At 37.1% G+C, this 20,500-nt stretch overlaps 1 protein-coding gene across 1 annotated transcript in view; it reads left to right on the forward strand.

The window, feature by feature from the left end:
• Window positions 1-20,500, forward strand: part of LOC139135629 (laminin subunit beta-1-like) — a 74,543-nt gene that overhangs the window by 50,151 nt on the left and 3,892 nt on the right. The window contains exons 11-29 of the mRNA XM_070703122.1: window positions 1,035-1,162; window positions 5,873-5,993; window positions 6,515-6,704; window positions 6,966-7,109; window positions 7,634-7,865; window positions 8,402-8,565; window positions 8,997-9,221; window positions 11,104-11,324; window positions 11,935-12,031; window positions 12,421-12,612; window positions 13,165-13,345; window positions 14,735-14,919; window positions 15,576-15,811; window positions 15,994-16,170; window positions 16,514-16,745; window positions 17,267-17,387; window positions 18,299-18,440; window positions 19,517-19,693; window positions 20,281-20,437. Coding sequence (XP_070559223.1) covers window positions 1,035-1,162; window positions 5,873-5,993; window positions 6,515-6,704; window positions 6,966-7,109; window positions 7,634-7,865; window positions 8,402-8,565; window positions 8,997-9,221; window positions 11,104-11,324; window positions 11,935-12,031; window positions 12,421-12,612; window positions 13,165-13,345; window positions 14,735-14,919; window positions 15,576-15,811; window positions 15,994-16,170; window positions 16,514-16,745; window positions 17,267-17,387; window positions 18,299-18,440; window positions 19,517-19,693; window positions 20,281-20,437 — 3,322 coding nt within the window. The remainder of the gene's footprint in view (window positions 1-1,034; window positions 1,163-5,872; window positions 5,994-6,514; window positions 6,705-6,965; window positions 7,110-7,633; window positions 7,866-8,401; window positions 8,566-8,996; window positions 9,222-11,103; window positions 11,325-11,934; window positions 12,032-12,420; window positions 12,613-13,164; window positions 13,346-14,734; window positions 14,920-15,575; window positions 15,812-15,993; window positions 16,171-16,513; window positions 16,746-17,266; window positions 17,388-18,298; window positions 18,441-19,516; window positions 19,694-20,280; window positions 20,438-20,500) is intronic.

The following is a 20,500-nucleotide window of genomic DNA, read 5'->3' on the forward strand; positions in this document are numbered from 1 at the left end:
TGAACGTCCTGTGTTTAGGAATATTTCATCTTGTCTGGTGCACCATGATGTTTAATCTTTCGTAGCATGCTCTACTGCCCTCTGTGTATCATGTACTCTCATTTGTCATCTCTATCTGACACACTGCGTGTATCTCATAAAAAAACTGGAAAACTGATATGTGAAGGGTTATTTTTGTACCCCTGCTTATCCTGATGATGGTGAACACACCACATGCCACTGTCAGCGTAGTCTACATATTTCAACTTTCAGATACTAACAATGTACACTCTACTAACATGTGAACATTTGTGCACATTTTGTATTTCAACTCATTACCGCTATTGTACGGTTGAATAAATGTAAGTAGACTCTAACATTTCAGTGACATCTTGTCCAAATTGTCGTTATATTCCACCTGTCTTTAGATGTTGACACTTTTTCATTCTTTCCTATTTCAACTACATTCTTGATGCGCTATGATCTCCTTGTCAAACTTTTGCCACCTGTTATTGTTAGTAATGCCCAGGCAAAGAAAAAAATCCCTGTCAGTGCATATGTGATCCACCCAACTCAGTTCCAAGATTCAGTTCCAAGATTCATATCAGTTACAAACACAGTTAAATCTCCATTATCAATAACTTCTGATGTGTATTCCATAATTAATTTGTACCCTGTTCACAAAAACTCTGTTTTCTGTTCTACTCTCAAATCATATCTAAATATGTAGTGTTCAACTTGTCGATGTAACCTGTGTAAGTCTAATGCCCAAAGCTCTTTTTGAAAATAGCCTCAGTTAAGTCTGGACCAGAATTCACCTGTAAGCAATAGCATTGCATGTTGTATTCAGTGTGTTTGGTTGGCATTGCTAATACCGTGTATTTCACTATACTTAGGATGAGTAAATGTGTTTGTGTTCCAGCATAAACAATGAAAATGTTATCAAAAACCACAGTGAAAGAGATTGAGTATTATATTTCGTCTAACAGCATGAACTCATGGGACTATTTTTCACCTTCTTGTATGATAAATCTGCACTCTTGTCTATTGAATAGCTTCCAGAGATATGGGATGATGTGCGTGTGACAGTGATCAGACCATCAGATATACCTACAAGCAGTGAATGTGGAAACACCATCCCACAAGATGACCTCTTGGGTACATCATTGTTGCCTACACAAAGGTGAGATTACCCCCCTCCCCCCACCTCTTTTCCCATCAATTCCCTCATCTACTGCCTTCAAATCCAATCTCTGTTTACTTTTTACAGGGTCATTGCAAATGATGACACAGAGCTTCATAGTCACCGCAAATGTTGCAAGATTAAAGTCAGTTCAATATAATGATACAAAAATTTATGGCTATATTTCGCCAATTTAGCTTTTGTAATACTTTGAAATTGTTGTCTTGCAGATTTTGAAAAATACAGTAGGTTTAACCAAAAAAGTGAAGTTAGTTTTGACCTTCATTCTCTTCTCAGGGTGTTCATTTTGTATCAGTAAAAGTAAGCCCTCATTGAAATGTATCCCTTGAAAGTTTGAGTCTCTCAGGGATGAGTGACAAATGTTCATTTCTAAAGAAATGTAGGTATTAAAAGGGTTCACACTGCTTTAAAACAGTTCTTTAAGAAGACCAAAAGAGATATGGAATACATCTTGAGACTCATGCATAGTGTAGTCTACTCATCCGACCTCATTACGTACATAGACAAACATAGCTTTAACATCCCTATATTTATTCATACATTAATAATATACCTTTTATTAGTCCCCACGGACACCGTCCGGGGGGACTTATAGGTTTGGTCATGTCCGTGCGTGCGGTCCGTCCGTGCGTGCGTCCGTCCGTCGTCCGTTCACGCAGATATCTCTGAGATGCCTGGAGCGATTTCATTCAAACTTGATACAGGATTACTTCATATGGCATACAGATGCACGTCAATTTGTTTTGTGATACGATCAAATATGGCCGCCAGGCGGCCATTTTATTACGATTTTTCATGTACAGAGCCATAACTCAGGCATGTTCAACCGATTTTATTCAAAGTTGGTACAAGGACATTGATTAATGTCATACAGATGCACCTCTCAATTTGTTTTGTGTTACGATCCAATATGGCCGCCAGGCGGCCCATTTTATTACGATTTTTCATGTACAGAGCCATTACTCAGGCATGTTTCGAACCGATTTTATTCAGAGTTGGTACAAGGACATTGACCAATGTCATAGATATGCACATTAATTTGTTTTGTGATACGATCCAATATGGCCGCCAGGCGGCCATTTTATTACGATTTTTTCATGTACAGAGCCATTACTCAGGCATGTTTCGACCGATTTTATTCAGAGTTGGTACAAGGACATTGACCAATGTCATAGATATGCATGTCAATTTGTTTTGTGATACGATCCAATATGGCCGCCAGGCGGCCATTTTATTACGATTTTTTCATGTACAGAGCCATCACTCAGGCATGTTTTGACCGATTTTATTCAAAGTTGGTACAAGGACATTGACCAATGTCATAGATATGCATGTCAATTTGTTTTGTGATACGATCCAATATGGCCGCCAGGCGGCCATTTTATTACGATTTTTTCATGTACAGAGCCATAACTCAGGCACGTTTCAACCGATTTTATTACCTCCCATTTGCCATACATATATGGCAATTGGGAGGTTATATGGTTGAAAAAAGTCTGTATGTGAGATGTCTGTCTGTATGTATGTATGTATGTATGTATGTATGGATGTCTGTCCGTCCAACGCAAAAACTCAAAAACCGCTGCACGTATTGAGCTGATTTTTGGTGTAGTGATGCCATATATGATGTAGATGTGCCGTTGTTAAAATGAACTTTTTAGGCCCATAAATATGCTAATGAGGTAGGAAAAAAAGCGAAAATGGTCAAAAATCAATAACTCAGGAACTACTCATCTGATCATTGTCATATTTAGGTTTTAGGTACCTTGGGCCAACTCATTTAAACATATAGATTTGATGTCAATATTTGCTGCTTTCTATTTTTAATGATTTTTTTTTTCTTTTTTTTGCCATTTAGTAAAAAATTTTTTCCTCTTAAACCAATGGTTGGATCGCTTTAAAATTTGGCGTGCAGGTACCTTGTGAAAACTCAAAATAGAATTCATCAAAATTATGGCACAATTTGCATATTTGTATTTTTGGGCAATTTTTGCCATTTTTGGTTAAAAAAATCTTCTTTGAAACTGTGTATGCCATTACTTTCTAATTGGGTGTGCAGGTTGCTAGGAGTTACCTGAAGATGACTCTGTGAACTCTTGCTGAAATTTGCAAATTTTGTGGTACTTTTTGTCATGCTTTCAAATTTGGTACATAGGTGAAATGTAGTAGGTCATTCATTCAGTCAAGTACTGCCTGTGTGAATGAGCAGATTATGATTGTGCTGTTCCAGGCTGAGGTGCTATTTATAGGAATGATGCAATGTTAGACGGTAATTGATGTTTTAACTGAATTTGACTTACATTGTATGTAACTCTTGTACTGTATAAACCCTATCAATTCACCCAGAAAAAAATAATTAATATGATTTTAAATAATTGAATTAATGAGGATATCAACAAAGCCAAAATAATTTTAGTCTAGAATTATTAGAATGTTCAACATTTTTGACAGTTCACAGTGAAATGCTTACCATCTTGGAGGATTAAAACATATAAAGGCAACTTTCCTGAATCCCAACTTTGACAAATTCTGAACCGTCATATATTGTGCTCTGTATGTTATCTAAAAGAAATTGCTCATAATAGTTTGTCATGATAGGTTGGTCAAATAAATAGAGATAGAGAAAGTTCCAATTTCCATTTATGGTTGACTTGGTAAGGATAAAATAAAATTACTTTTTGAGGAAAAAAATAGAGTGATCAATTAAAAGAGAGGTCAAAGTGATAGGGTTTTTATGGTAAAGCTGGACTGTAAGATTCCTCATGTGCTATTTATAGCAATTATGCAATCTGTGTAAACAGTGCAATGAAAGTGTTACATGATTCCTTATAATGCTTTTGATGACCTTGAACTTCTTAAGTTGCAGACATTTGTCTCTTCTTTGTGCTTTCTCTGAGTACCTACAGGCTCAACTTATTCAACAGAACTTACTTGCAATGTTAATTTGAAAGTTAAAATGTGCTTGGTTAATAGGATGAAATACTGATAAAGATAACCAGCTAGCTAAAGATTCTTTATAACCTGACAGATATGCTGTTTTTTTATGACGTAAATGTTGATAAGCAAGTCTTGTTTACTTTAATTAGAATGTAATTAACTCTCATTTATATTATTATAAGCAGTAGTATCAAGTTGATCAAGCTAATATTGACAAGTTGGTTGGCTGTTGGAGTTTAAAAGCTGTAAAAATAAATGTATGCATGTATGCATGTCTATCTGTTTGTCTGTCTGTCTATCTGTCTGTAGACCCGCGTTTTTTGGAGGGTCTATGGTCTGTCTGTCTGTATGTATGTATGTATGTATGTATGTATGTATGTATGTATGTATGTACGTATGTTAGTTATTATGTGCGGATGTATGTCTGTCAACATTAAAAACTCCTAAATCGCAGCACCTACCATCTTAGTATTTGATGGACAGGTGCATCGAGGGGTGGAGATGTGAATTTGTTGAAATAAACATGTCAAATTCAAAAATATGCAAATGAAGGGGAAAAAAGGAAAAATCCTGCAAATTGCTAAAACTTTGTAACCACTGGCCAGATTTGGTTGAAACTTGGTATGCAGGCTCTTTATAGTGACTTAAGTTACATTTCTTCAAATTGTGGTGAAATTTTGAAAGTTGTATTTTTTGGGCGATTTTCCCGTTTTTTGTCAAAAAATCTTTTCTGAAAGCACTCATCCCATAGCCTTGAAAACTTTTATGTATGATCCTAGGGTTGACCTTTGTCAGATTTGTTCAAATTGTGGTGAAATTTTCATATTTGTTTTTTTGGGCAATTTTTCCAATTTTTTGTCAAAAAATCATTTTCTCCCAAAGTATTTGTTGGATTGCTGTAAAACATGATAGTCTTGATCCTAGGATTGTTTTCTGTCAGACGTGTAAAAGTCATTATGAGATGGAGCATTTCATATTGCTGGGGTATAAGATTAATTTGGACTTGCAATGGAATTTTCTTAGTCATGTGTGTACTAGTAGTTAGTATCGCTGCAAAATGGGAGGACAGTGTCATTGACACTATTTTTAAGTTGAGAGTACAAGGAGATTGACTAATGTCATACATATGCATGTCAATTTGTTATGTGATACGATCCAATATGGCTGCCTTGCGGCCATTCTGTTACGATTTTTTCATGTACAGAGCCATAATATCTCAGGCATATCTCAACCGATTTTATTCAAAGTTGGTACAAGGACATTGACCTATGTCATACATATGCACGTCAATCTGTTTTGTGATACGATCCAATATGGCCGCCAGGCGGCCATTTTATTACGATTTGTTTCATGTACAGAGCCATTTCTCAGGCATATCCGCATGTTTTGACCAATTTTATTCAAAGTTGGTACAAGGACATCGACCATGTCCTAGCTATGCACATCAATTTGTTTTGTGATGCGATCCAATATGGCCGCCAGGCGGCCATTTGTTACGAGTTTTTTCATGTCCTGAACCATAACTCAGACATGTATCAAGCGAATTCATTCAAAAGTATTTTTATCACAGACCTAATGAAGAGGACTCTATCCTCTTTGAGGACCTGTAATCAAAATACCGATTAACAAGGGGGGACTGTGTCATCAACGATGACTTGTTATTCTCGTATTGATTGTTAGCTGTCAGTAGGAACGCCATTGTGTTTCATGATTAAGATCTCAATTAGTATAAATATTTATTGCCTGATGTAGGTATGTAGTGTTGTCCCGTGAAGTCTGCCTTGAACGTGGACAGCGTTACACAATCAGAGTGGATTTCAACAGATATCACAATGATGCCCCAACACCAGACGCTCAGGTCTTGTTTGACTCGGTGAGTACCAACTGATGCTTTCCTCTACTCTCTATCCAATAGCTGTGATATTTTGTGGATTTGAAATGTGATGCTAAATGTGTTGTAGTAACCAGATCAATGTATTGTCACCATGTGACCACAAAAAAAAAAAAAGCTCAAGTTATTTTTTTTTTGGCAGGAAGAAGTGTTTTCATTTGATTTCATCAATTATATATCATAAATGTTGTTAGTTTATATTTGAGTGTGTTCATGACATACATTTTACAGCATATTAGAAGCAGATAAATGGAGTGCAACATTTCAGCTTGGCCATTTATCATATTTCAGCTTGGCGGGCACAGTGTAAGATTGCTACTTGCAAAAGTAACACAAAAAAATCAGTGATATTTACAACTTAACTTACAACTAAGATTATGTGCACATATGAAACCTGAGATTTGTTTAGTTAAATTTAAAAATTTGTCAGAGTTACATATATTACACATAGACAGAAAACCTGATTTGCGAACTTGGACTAACTTGGAAACACGTATTTGTAGCTTGTACTTGTACCAACCCACGATAGCCTTGACATGTTCCAAGGAGGAGGACCAGGACAACAAAGAGATGACCAATACAACAGATACCGCTGTGAGGAAAGTCAACTGTCTGTCAACAAACCTGAGTTGGCAGAAATCTGTGAAGATCTCATCTTCAGCATGTCTGCCACCATGTACGACGGTGCTCTGCGTAAGTCATGTTACTGCATATCAATGTTTAGTGAAGTTTGGACAAAAAAACATGTGTCCATATATCTAGGGTTACTTTCTTGAAACTGTATTTCATGTGCCCAGAGTGGAATAACAGAATATCTTGCCTAATTTAATGCTTATCAAAAACTGCTTGGAAATGTGTCATTGCAGAAGTGAGAAGAAATCGTAGACCCTTTTTGTCAACATCTTATAATTCTTTGATGATTTCATGAATATGTGCATGTTTGTCTCTTTTCAGCCTGTGACTGTGATGGCACTGGGTCTGTCAGTAGTGTGTGTTCAGCCATTGGTGGTCAGTGTCAGTGTAAACCCAATGTGATTGGTAGAAGGTGTGATAGATGTGCACCTGGCACCTATGGATTTGGACCACAGGGATGTCTACGTAAGTCAACCCTTTTCCCTGTCAATGTCTGAAGCTAAATATGTGCTGAAAATAAGACCAGGGAGCTCTAGTACATGTAGATTTTATCATTGGCAGAAAACTATCAGAGATTAGCCTTACTTAGTTGTGAAGAAACAAGACCAGCACAGATGGTCAAAAAAGTGTAAGACAAATACAGTTACAATGATCTTACACAAGTTACTGTAACAAGACATCTGAAATTCCATGTGATGAATGTAGCATGTCGAATCAAGGTTTATCAATAAGTTTTTTATTTCCCCGTGACCTCTACTTGCAACCTAACCTGTAAGATAAAAAAGTGACATTTGTTTTTCAGTTTCATGCCAAAATGCTTTGAGTGGCTGCCAGCATGCAGACAGCAACTTATTTGATTTTCCAATGTTTGACGCTGTTGAACATTTCGCATTCAAACATATTATATACATTGAGTAGATAGGACGTATTTACAGAAAATGCAGGATTGTGAAATTTATGTAATTTTATCAATATTTTGTCAATTTCAGCATGTGACTGCAACCAAATCGGCTCAAGAGGCTTACTGTGTGATGTGATCAGTGGAAAGTGTCCCTGCAATGCCAACACGTATGGTCGCCAGTGTGACCTCTGCAAGCCAGGCTACTGGAATTTTCCCAACTGCCAGGAATGTCAGTGTAACGGACATGCTGGTACCTGTGATCAAAGAACTGGCACTTGCATTGACTGCAGAGATAATACCGCAGGACGTTTCTGTCATGAGTAAGATACATCCTACAAATTTTCACTGTCTTTAAATTGTGAAGAGAATCATGTTTGAGAACGTGAAATGTCTGTCTTATGGTCACGCCTTTGGTCCATGTCAAAGAAAATCAAACCACTATTATACATGTTCCTTGTTTCAACTTCCTTCCTCACAAACTTTTTGTCAGTGACAACCCACACATTCCTGTATGGTATTGTGAAAACTAGGCTCCAAATACTACTACTTGTAGTACAACACCATGTAGACTGTATATAGGAATTTTGATAAGTTTCGTTTGAGTGTCAAATCAAATCAAGAGTTGTTGATGGTAAAGTGAACATTTCCTGAAACGTAATTGCAGCCAAGCCTCTGCATAGCAGTTTCAATATGTTGTATACGTCAGTGTAAAGGAAACACTGGGGACAGTCACGGCTTTGCTCATTGTATGAACAAGGCGTGGTTGTCAACACTTGCCAGTCATTATTTACATTATCATGAAATATACCGACAAAAGGCTTCAATGATTTCCTTCTTTATTTGTACTTTGTGATAGATGTGCGCCAGGATACTATGGTGATCCCCGTGAGGGTGTGAATCAACCGTGCCAGCCGTGTATGTGTCCAGGTGGAGCCGGCAGTGGCTATCAGTTTGCCGATACTTGCTACCTTGACCCCAGATCACAGACTGTCATTTGTGAGTGTAAAGATGGATATACAGGTGAGAACAAACTTCACAGTAAAGAAATTAAGAAACTTTATTCATTTCAATGCTGGATTTTTCTTTCTGTATACATAATATGTGTATACATAGATTTGGTCAGTACTCTATAATGATTTCTCAGGTTTAAAAGTGCGTTTACCGAAAACACTTCCCAACAGTCACTAATTTTTCCAACAGTGAAAAATACAGATGTCTAACACTTCTTGTAAGCATCTACTATATAATGTTAGATTTGTGTTTTAATACTCAGAATCTACATTCCAGAATCTTTTTTCGTACTTTAAGTAATTTTACCCCTCAGCTCAGCATCAAACTCCAACTTCAAAAATATCAAAAGTCAAAGATCACAACAGAGTAATTTTTTGTAGCGTTCTGTGTTGATGCATTTCAAGTGTTGAATGCAAGATGTGTATTACTTTCATTCCCAGGTATCCGTTGTGACCAATGTGACAACAATTATTTCGGCAACCCCCTCATCCCCGGTGGTGGTTGCCAGAACTGTACCTGTAATGGTAACATCGATCCCTCTGTTCCGGGCAACTGTGATGCCAGGACCGGGGAATGCTTGAGGTGCCTCTACAACACTGAAGGTTACAACTGTGAAGTCTGTAAGCCTGGTTACTATGGAAATGCCTTGGAAAGAGACTGCCAGCGTGAGTGTGAAAACAAACCAACTTTTATTTACCCACATCACATATTATCATAGAAAACTTTATCTGGTCTGTGTTTTACATATTTTAATATTTAATCTGATAGGTTTCATTGTTTTAAAAAGTTATCATTGGTTATACATTATTCATTTTTAGCTACTATAGACTATAGTCTATAGAAGCTATTGGGATGGGTATCCGTCCGGCGTCCGTCGTCAGTCTGTATGTATGTATGTATGTATGTCCGTTTGTGAGGCGTCCATCCACTCAAATATCTTGAGAACCGCAGTACTTACTGATTTGATATTTGTCGTGTAGATGAAAAATATGATTTTGAGAAACCATTTTTTTTAATTTTTTGATATTGTTGAAAATAGGCAAATTAATGCCAAAAAAGGTGTTTTTGGTAAAAAATCTTCTTCTTCATAACCGCTGGTCAGACAGCTTTGTTATTTGGTATACAGGTCCCTAGGGATAACCCAACTTAGATTTGTTCAAATTGTGATGAAATATGCAAATGTGTATTTTTAAGGAATTTTTTTGTCATTTTGGTCAAAATTTGACTTACATTGTATGTAATTCTTGTACTGTATAAACCCTATCAATTCACCCAGAAAAAAATAATTAATAAGATTTTAAATAATTGAATTAATTAGGAAATCATCAAAGCCAAAATAATTTTAGTGTGGAATTATCAGAAAGTTCAACCTTTTTTGACAGTTCATAGTGAAATGCTTACCATCTTGGAGGATTAAAACATGTAAAGGCAACTTTCCTGAATCCCAACTTTGATATTCTGAACCACCATTTATGTTATCTAAAAGAAATTGCTCATAATAGTTTGTCATGATAGGGTGGTCAAATAAATAGAGATAGAGAAAGTTCTAATTTCCGCTTATAAAATAAGATTACTTTTTGAGGAGAAAAATAGAGTGGTCAATTAAAAGAGTGGTCAAAGTGATAGGGTTTTTATGGTAAAGCTGGGCTGTAAGATTCCTCATGTGCTATTTATAGCAATTATGCAATCTGTGTAAACAGTGCAATGAAAGTGTAACATGATTCCTTATAATGCTTTTGATGACCTTGAACTTCTTAAGTTACAAACATTTGTCTCTTCAGTGTGCTTTCTCTGAGTAGGTACAGTCTCAACTTATTCAACAGAACTTACTTACAATGTTAATTTGAAAGTTAAAATGTGCTTGGTTAATAGGATGAAAATACAGATATAGATAACCAGCTGAAGATTCTTTATAACCTGACAGAATTGCTTTTATTATGACGTAAATCTTGATTTAAGCAAGTCTTGTTTACTTTAATTAGAATGTAATTACTCTCGTTTATTTGCTATAATAGTCTGATGAAATATGCAAATCTGTATTTTTATGGAATTTTTTTCCATTTTTGGTAAGGCCATCCTGAAATGAGCTATCAAAGATATCCACCTTCTTCATCAATACATGTGTCACAAAAGGTTATTCTCTACATAACACAGCAGAGCTCTGTCAACTGTTGAGTCGCTTGTTTTTTCAAAACGGCTGGTCAGACAGCTTTAATGTTTGGTTTACATGTCCCTAGGATGACCTTAGTGAGATAATTTCATAGAGTCAGGAAATACTTAATTTTGCATCCATGTCTATAGTAGCTTCAGGGACTTTGGCCCTATGTTTTTACCGTTCAAATAGTAGAAATGGAATAGGATATTGTATATTTTGAATCTGGAAGAATTATTTGTGAAAAAAAAAGATTTTACAGAATTCATGAGAGCAGGTAGAAAAATGGATTGCAATAGATAGTTGCACGGTGCCATGGGAGTGAAGATTGAACATAAAATTTTTACATATGGAAAATATCAGGTAACATTATCTTTTATAATTGCCACCCTCAGAGTGTGTATGTAACATCCTGGGCACAGATAGAAGTGTCTGTGACAACATGAACAACTGTGGGGTATGCGACTCGGTGACTGGCCAGTGTCCATGTCTGCCCAACGTGATTGGCAGGAATTGTGACCAGTGTGCAGAGAATCATTGGAAGTTGGCAAGTGGCAGGGGTTGTGAACACTGTAACTGCTGTGATTACGGTTCAATCTCTGCTCAGTGTAATGAGGTAAGGGTTGACCTCTACTCCTTTCAGTTTGGAGCTGGAAAACTTGTTTGAAACCGACTTTCCAGATTTTTTTAATTATCAAAAAGTGCTATCCTGATGGTATCAATAACTCTTATAAGTGTCACGATGTCTTGAATACATGGAAAAGCATTTAATGTGGTATGTGTCTTACAAAACAAGCAAGCCCTACAAAACCATGGTTCTACTTCGGAATAAAAAGGAAGTTTCATATGTTCTTCAGACTCAGTATGCCAAAAATATCACCCGACGGCATTTCAAACAACTTATGTACAAAAGCTATGGAAATGCACACATTTCTGTGCGCATTTGTGCACATGGTTTTGCTTGTACATGCTGTAATCCATTCGATTTCTGGATTTAACCAATTTCTCCATTAAAGGGACAAAAGCTGTAACTTTTGAGAAAAATTTTCATTTTTTACCTTAAAAAAAACATACCTTTTCTTCTTCTGTTCACAATTAGTAAGCTGAAATACGAAGCCTGGCAAACAAAACACATTGTGTGTAATATTCTGTGTTATTGTCGACAATATGAGTCTTCACTTCACATGATATAACTCTGCTTTGTTGGTTTGTTTTATTCTGTACAGTTTGATGGTCAGTGTCAGTGTCGGTCAGGATTTGGTGGCAAACAGTGTTGTGACTGTGAGGCTAACTTCTGGGGTGATCCACTGGTCCGCTGTAGACGTAAGTCTCTCTTTATTCTAACCCTCGGAAATGAAACTGATATTAAAATGTCACATGTGAACACTAAGCCACAGCTATTTATAATCCTATGTGGATTAAGTGATAATGCACAACGGTCATGACTTTCAATGCAAAATATCTTATGTAAGAGAGTACTGTCTCTTCAGAAGATAAAATACAGAGGATGTTAATATGAAGATGGTACATACAACACCATGAAAATGATACATTTGCCTTGAAATTAAATCAGAAATATTTAAAAATCTGTGATGAAATGCTACACAGTATTTCAAATTCAGTATCACATTTTCAAGTTAAACTGTATTATTTCAAATTTTATGATTACTCTTGTACACAATCCCGCATTCTATTATTCCTATTGATTTCAGCGTGTGACTGTGACCCTGATGGCTCCATAGCATCGCAGTGTGATCGTCAGACTGGTGTTTGTACGTGCAAACCAGGTGTGACAGGCACCAAGTGTGACAGATGTGACCGGGGAACCTCCGGTGACCTGCCCAACTGTGAACCCTGCGGTGAATGCTTTGACGATTGGGATGCTATCATTGACGATCTCAGAAGTAAGTGAGAACTTCATAGAAATTAAAGCCTTCTAGTTTTACTTGTTATATATGTGTGTACATATCACAGGTAAGCAGAGACACTTCCAATGTAATATTTTGTGTAGGAGAGCAAAGTAATGTGATCCTGGTCATAGGAGACCATGCAAATTAACCAGCTTTCATCATTGTATAATTACTTAATGAGTTACAATTATTGTAATCATTGAAACAAATGAAAGGTAATATGCTCTGTGAAACTGAAAGTTTGACACTTTTGCCTTAACTTTCCTCAAGAAAACTTTATACCATTCTCTTTTATCATGCACAGTTCAGGATTTGAGAAACATTTTGCTTAAAAATTACCAGTAGTTGAAATTCAAAATTGCCAAATAACAGACAAAGATTGGAAACGGGAAAAGTGAAATGGAAAATAGTTGTCAAGCACTAATAGAGACTGCTAATCTTTACGTAGCAAACGAAGAAATTGATACAATGGACGTAGTATCATTCTCAAGTGAAACAAAGTCCCTGGCTTGTCTTTACCGCTCTCTGCTGAATCTTGCATTACAGACCAGACCAATCATGAGATAGACCGGGCTAAAGATATCCAACACACTGGTGCCCCCGGCGCATACGATGAACAGTTCCAAGAAATGGAAGACAAGCTGGAAAAGATTAAGGATCTCTTGACTGCTCCAAACGTCACAGAGGCAGAGGTTGTAGATTTGCAGAATGATTTGGACCAAATTAGGTAAGTGTAGCACCATTGCAGAGAGAAGAAATATTTTAGGATACACTTTTTCTATGGAAAAAATTGCAAAACAATGGAGAAACCACTCTCTTTTGTAATTCACATCTCCTTCAAAACAACTTAAATATTGTAGTAGCAGTGTTCGCGGTAACTTTTTTCTCCTCGCGTACGGCATACGCATTAGTCTGCTAAAATTGCGTAATGGCTGTATTTATTTGCGTGCGTAAATTCACTTCCGCACTCTGTTGATGAAAAAACTGACTGCAAAATACGATGTGCCGTTCTATAAACCTATATATTCGAATTGTACGAGGTAAGATTATTTAATGAAAACAGTTTAACGAACAACTTGAACAACTGGGCTGTGTTTCAAACATGTTGAAACGTAACAGCGAATGGTATACATGCGACCGTCAAAACACATCGGGCAACCCAAAAGTTAGAGTTATGGCATGGCTCCTGGCGTGTCTGGCAGTGTTCAAAATTTATCAGGATTCTGACGAGCTGTAGGGATGAAAATCTCCTGGCACGGTCAAATCGAAATTAACCTATTGGCGGCCTTCCACACTCAGTACATCAAATTCCGCGTGGTCGTGTACAGTTGGCATTTAATTTGTTGCAACATTTCTGTCAATCACTCACAAATAAGTTTAAGAAACTATCCCTCGCCTGAAAATTAACAACGTATGTCATAGGCACAGCTGACATGATAACGTGCCTTTGAACTACGATGCCGATTTTTCAGACCATGCCCAGAGAATCCGAAACTTTCCACACAAAATGAGTGATTGACAGAAATGTTGCAACAAATTTAAGGTCAAGCTGCACTCATCTCGTCTAGTTGTCGCCTAAGCTCAGTTGCGGGGAGTGCTTTTGGAAACATTTTACTGTTATCCTTTGCGTATAGAAAACGCATAACAATGAAAAAATGCGTAGACAGTCAATTTCAAGCGTAAATACGCACGTTTTTTGCGTAAACGTGAACTCTGTAGTAGTCATGAACTTGATGGGGAATTTTTAAAATCATTCAGTGTTCTTAGCATGCCACATATTACACTGTAAGATGTGTTGAAAATCTTGGAAGAATGTCAAGTGAATTCAGAACAACATTTAGTAAGTAATGTTTGTTTTCTCAAAGAGTGAAAAGACTACAAAAGAAAATTGATATTGTACATTAGGTACTATGGAGCCCTTTCTGCTTGCCATAACTATGAATATTTATTGATAAATATTGATTGATATTTCTGCATTTTGTATATTTTTGAATTATTTGTGCAGATCAATTACCGATATTGTCTTCCAAGTTACAGATAGGAACTTATTACACTCATGAAGTGTTTCTGTATTTCATCTCTGTTAATATTTTTATTTTTAAAACAATTTTTGCAGGAATGACCTGACTGGATTTGAGAAGAGATTAGATATGATTGATGATGATGTAAAGGATGTCAATGACAGGGTTTTGGATGCCAACGATGAATTAGACAGATTGGAAGATGCTGCCAACAAGCTGGTTGATCAAGCTGAGGAACTGGAAAAGAATGTCACTGAGATTAGCTGGTCTGATGTGGAAGGTAGCTATTCTCTGATTGGCTAGATATGTAGCTGTATGGTAACTTTGTATCAATTTTGCCCACTGTCAAGGGCAATACCTATCCAAAGTGATAGCTCGGACTTGCCTAAGAGCTGAAAATCAGCACTTAAAAAAAGTAAAGAGACAACTTCTTCAGAATAGTATGCTTACTTGCATGTGAATTGATGGTTTACAATGAGCAACACACAGGTGTTTCACTTGAATGCGATGGTTCCCTAGCCCACAGTCAGAGATAGTCTGTGTAGGACAACCCTTTGATACAAATTCTATATACGCAAATTTGAGAAAAATTTGGTTTTCTGAATAAAGTGCATATTTTCAACATGCGATTGGAGCCATGCATCTTACCTCACTATATTCACTGAAGTAGTACACAACATGATAAATTACATAGTTGTTATGCTGACATTCTACAAACATGGTAACTCTGACTAACTCTGGAGCAATATAAATGACTTGACCTTGAAAGAGGGAGTGCTGTTTTAATATCACAGTAAGTATCACACAAAAGGTTGGGTGCAGCTCCGACATATTCTACAATGAGGGGACCAGAACGTTACTGTCAAATTTTAATAGGTGTAACCAGTATCTACCTTCAAATGTAAGTAACAAGTTGCTTGCTTTTGTTCCTTGCAGTGGCTTTCAGAAGTATTCAGGAGAGCCAGAACAAATCCAAGGCTGCTCAGGACAGAGTGGACGACACTCCACCGATACTGGAAGAGTCGGAAGATGTCCGGAAACAGGTTGACAAGTTACTGAAGAACAAGCGAGATGATGTGGATGATAAACACCAGGACAATCAAGATGCGCTGAATAATATTGATAATGATCTGGCTGGTCTTGAAGCCAAGCTGACTGGTGTCAATGAAATGGTAAGTCCATGCCAATTTCACTGATTCCATAGTAGTTGACAAAGTCAGTAGTTAATATGTTTTGAGAACTTTGCTCTGGTTTGCTAATCAAGTGCGTCATTTTTTCATCATCTGTCAGGACTTGACATTCAGTCCAAGAGATGATGTTTATTGATTATGAAATGTAATTGTCCACGTGTTAGGTGTGTGGTTCTCCTGGTGACTCGTGTGGTAACTGTGGAGGTGCCGGCTGTGGAGTGTGTGGTGGTTTGGGCTGCGATGGCGCTGTTCCCAAAGCTGACCAAGCCCTCAACAGAGCCAATGAAGCAGATCAGAAGCTGAGAGACAAAGAGCAGAAAGCTGATGAATATTTAGATGAGGTGAGCGAAAAACTTAATGAAAGGGGACGTGGAAATGCAGATTACGTATCCATTACGTAATGTCTGAGGAGTACACGTGTACATTTGATTGATGCTTTCTGTATATGAGACTGTTTATATCTATCAGGTTTTGTCCATCAATTACAAAGCACAGGATGTATCTCAGGAACATGGAGAACACAAAGAATCTTGCGCATTATTTGAGAATAAAATAGTATATAAAGCCATTATACCAATGAACCAGTTCTGAGTGACAAGTTAAGACATACAGAAAGAAAAAAAAGACTATGACTGTTTCCAATGTACCGATGAAATTAGTAACGTAGATTTCATGTCATAACAGGTGCAAATTGCTGAAGAAGAAGCAGAGACAGCTAAAGACTTGGCACAGATGGCCTACGACATGGCTCTGACTGCTAAAACAGAAACTGAAGGCGCTCAGACCAACCTCACCGATTTGTTGGATTCTATCACCGACTTCCTGCACTCTGAGGGCGCCAAACCTGCTGACATCAGACGTATCGCTGAGAGAGTGTTGGCCATGAGTATCTCACTGACTCCAGATGAAATCAGGGGTAAATAGTCTTTGTGTGGTCCTATCAATTGATGATATCATCATGTCAATAAAAGAATAAGTCTGAAATTATCTTTTCCTTGAAAGCACACTTCCACATTTTACATATACACTGAATACTGATGGAGATACGAAAATGTGGTGTTGTGTTCTCATCCTCAGTAAGAAGAAATACTGTTGTTTTAAGAATACTCTACCCATTTACTTACGCAAAACATACATTTTCAAAAGTGATATTTGTAGAAGTGAATTACCAGTATTTTCAGAAGAAACAAATGCTGATGTACCATGTCTGACATAGGCCCATCTGTAGTGTGCTGAAATCATATTGTACCAACAGCTGTGATCCCAGTAATATGTGTATGAGTAGATTTAAAATCAGCCTCTCAAGATGAATTTGGAGCATGTTTTTTAGAGATATTCTTGAAGGATACGGTGTTATTTCAGAGAAAGAGGATGTAATTAAAATTATGGGTGTTGACAAATTTTTTCACACCATTCATTCGTTCTTTTTTGTCGTAGACCTTGCCAAAGAAATAAATGAAACTATTCAGAATCTTGATAATATCGATGCCATCTTGGATGAAACCAGAGATGATCTAGACAGAGCTAAGCAACTGAAAGAAGATGCAGAAAAGGCCAAGTAAGTTTCAGATTTGAAACAACGATCAAATCAACAATCTCAGTGAGACAGGCAGCTGCAAGTCTCAATGTGCAAGACAGTATGCAAGACAGTATGCCCTCTGAAACACAAAATATCTGACCCTTTCACATCAATTTCAGAATTACCAGAAATTTCTTAAGGAAGATTGCGCCCTTGGGACAGCTAATTGGACTCTCTCTCAAACTTTTACAATATTCTTTTGGCCTACCCACTTTGACGGCTCATTTTAAAGCTTATGGAATAAATAAAATTTTCACAAGCTTCATTTTGTGAAAATCAGGAATTTTATTTTTAGATATAAATGCAGGGATGGCAACCATTTTGAATTTCAAATTTCTGTAGATATTGGGTAATTTGTTTCTTGAGTTTGCTTTGTCATCCACGACTTGTACTATTAATTTTTAAGGAGGATAGTTGAAAGTTTACTTCAGGAAAATTTGAACAAAACTTAAAGTCTTTAAATTTTGAATTGCAAAGTACAGTTAACATTAACATTAGTTCTCTGCATAATACAAGTTTCATGAAAATATTTGATTTGTCAAAGCAGACACTTGCATTAACCTGTCCATCCCAATTCCCTATTAAACAGTCCACAATTACCATATTCAATAACGATCGATGTGGGTCAAACCATGGTGGTGAGTGAATTATGGTACGTCATGTGGAGCTCTGAGGACTTACTGGATTATTGCAGCTCTGTAATATGTCTACCTAACATCAAGTATTTTTATGCTAGACCTCTATGTGAGCTTTTTCAGTCAGTGTCTATGGGCGCCTTTTGTACTTACAGTGACAGAGTTAGTGTTTCATCCTCACACACTGCATTCATAACTTGTGCAACTGTATGTCCATTCCATTTACCACCTGAATATTTGTCAACACCTTGTCAGGGAATATGCAGATGATGTGAGGGATAAAGCACGCAATGTAATTGATGCACTGGATGAGGCAGACAGAGCACAGAAGGAGGCAGATGATGCCATCGACAAAGCTGAAGAGGACATCAAGATTGCCGAGGAAGCACTGCTACAAGTAAGATAACAAACAACAGTCTTGCTCCAGAACAGCTTATGAATCTCATTTCACAGTTCTAGACCACTTTCACTCTGTTGGATATGAATTACCGTCGGATGAAGTGTACCAATAGATCAGGAAGGCACAGATATTATGTGTTTGCCATCTTGAGGGACATCGAAGACATGTCTTAACTTGTCTGTTGTCTATAGTTAGTGGCTGCCTGTAACAATCAATCAATAAATTTTCATCATCCTAAATCATCCTAATGATTGCAAGTAGCATTGCGGCAAGGACACACACTGTACATCATTCACAAAAAAGATGACTGTTTAAAACAAAAATATTCAATTAGACATTACAAATTAAAAGCAAGTGAAGGTAAGAAAGACAAACACACGGGTAAATCAGGGATGTGAAAACATTACAAAGCGAGTTGATTCTGGTCAATTGTCCAATAACCATGTTAGTCAAAAAGCATGCAGCTCTGTTGGTTTTATACATGCACCCCTCCACTGTTTCTCTTTACTGTGTGGACAGCCATTCTGTACTGTGATGGCTATGTTTAGCCTTATAATGTTAATCTGATTTTGCAACCAAAGTCACCACAAAGATTACAGAGATGATATTGCTCAACAAACTTTACTAAAGATATCGAAGTCAACATTCTTTGCTCTCTTCATCAAGTATGGGGATTATTTGGTGCTCTGTTTCATTGACAGTTACGTATTGTCTCACTGACTTTACTGTGTGTGCTCAGTTGACAGTGACAAAGTCAAATTCTCTGTGATTTTATTTTAAATAACACATCACTGTAAAGAAATGCAATCTTCCAGTCGTTGCAATTAGTATCATTGATTTACTGCATGTGGACTGTGAATTGTGGCATCATGTTTAGTTTTAGAGCAAAGTGTTACCTTTTTGAAAGGGAAATTAGAATAAAGGAGCAAGAGACAGATTGCCATTACCTCAAAGTGGTTCAGTGGTGTTTCATTATTCACGAAGCATCAAATTCTGAACAGTACCGTAACTGTTTGATTAGTTCGTAAATCTTGTGGTCTTTTCCTGATGGGCATCCGTGTTTTCATTGGCAGATTGAATCTGAGACCATAGCTGCACTGGACAAGGCCAGAGATTCCCTGGAGAAAGTAAACGGCATGGACGATCAGCTGGACAAGATTAAGAAGGATTTCACTGACAACGCACTGAATATTGAAAGTGCAGCTACTGCAGCCGAGCAAGCTGACGATCTTGCTGATAAGGCCGAACAGGTTGGTGCAGAATAAACCACTACAAGCTTTGCCACACATTTGCTGATCTAGTCAAATGGAATGGATTATTTTAAATCACAAAATACAAGGTTTACAAAACTGGTGGAAGTTGACAAAACGGAGCTATGTTATAGTGACAATGGATGTGAGAAGTTCAGTTTTAGTACACTTCTTAAAGTTGGCTGCCTTTTGACTTTTGCTCTGTCTTTTGGTATAAGGAAGCTTTAAATCATTACTTTTTGAAATAAAAAAATAAAACTCAAGTGTCACAATGCAAACTTTGGTACTTGAGAAACAAATTAATCAATTTTACCCACATTTGGAATATTCAAAATTGCCGCTATACCTGTGTAACTCTATGGGAAAATAAAATTTTTGATTTTTAGAAAATTAAAGTGGTGAAAACTTTCTTTCATGAGCATCAAAATGAGCCCCAGTGAGTGGTAAACCAAGCAAGTATTGTAAAAGTGTGAGAGTCTGGATATCTATCCCTGTTGCGCATTCCACCTCAACAAGCGACTTGCTGTATGCTCTTCAGTGTGTTTATTCGCAATGTGTAACCATGGCTTTCTTTGTGGCCCACCTAGGATGCTGATGATCTTCAAGACAAGTACATTGATGCCACACAGCAGGTGGATGACCGAGTACAGGCAAGTCAAGGCGCCTTGGAGAGAGCTGAGAAACTCAAGGATGATGCCACAAAACTTGAAGAGGAAACAAAGGGAAAACTTAAAGAACTTGAAGGTAAAATTTGAAGTCGCAAACAACATTCTAGAGTGAAGAAAGAGTTGGTTTACTGTCAGCTGT

The sequence above is a fragment of the Ptychodera flava genome, chromosome 6 (genome assembly GCF_041260155.1).
Source record: "Ptychodera flava strain L36383 chromosome 6, AS_Pfla_20210202, whole genome shotgun sequence".
Classification (NCBI taxonomy): domain Eukaryota; kingdom Metazoa; phylum Hemichordata; class Enteropneusta; family Ptychoderidae; genus Ptychodera; species Ptychodera flava.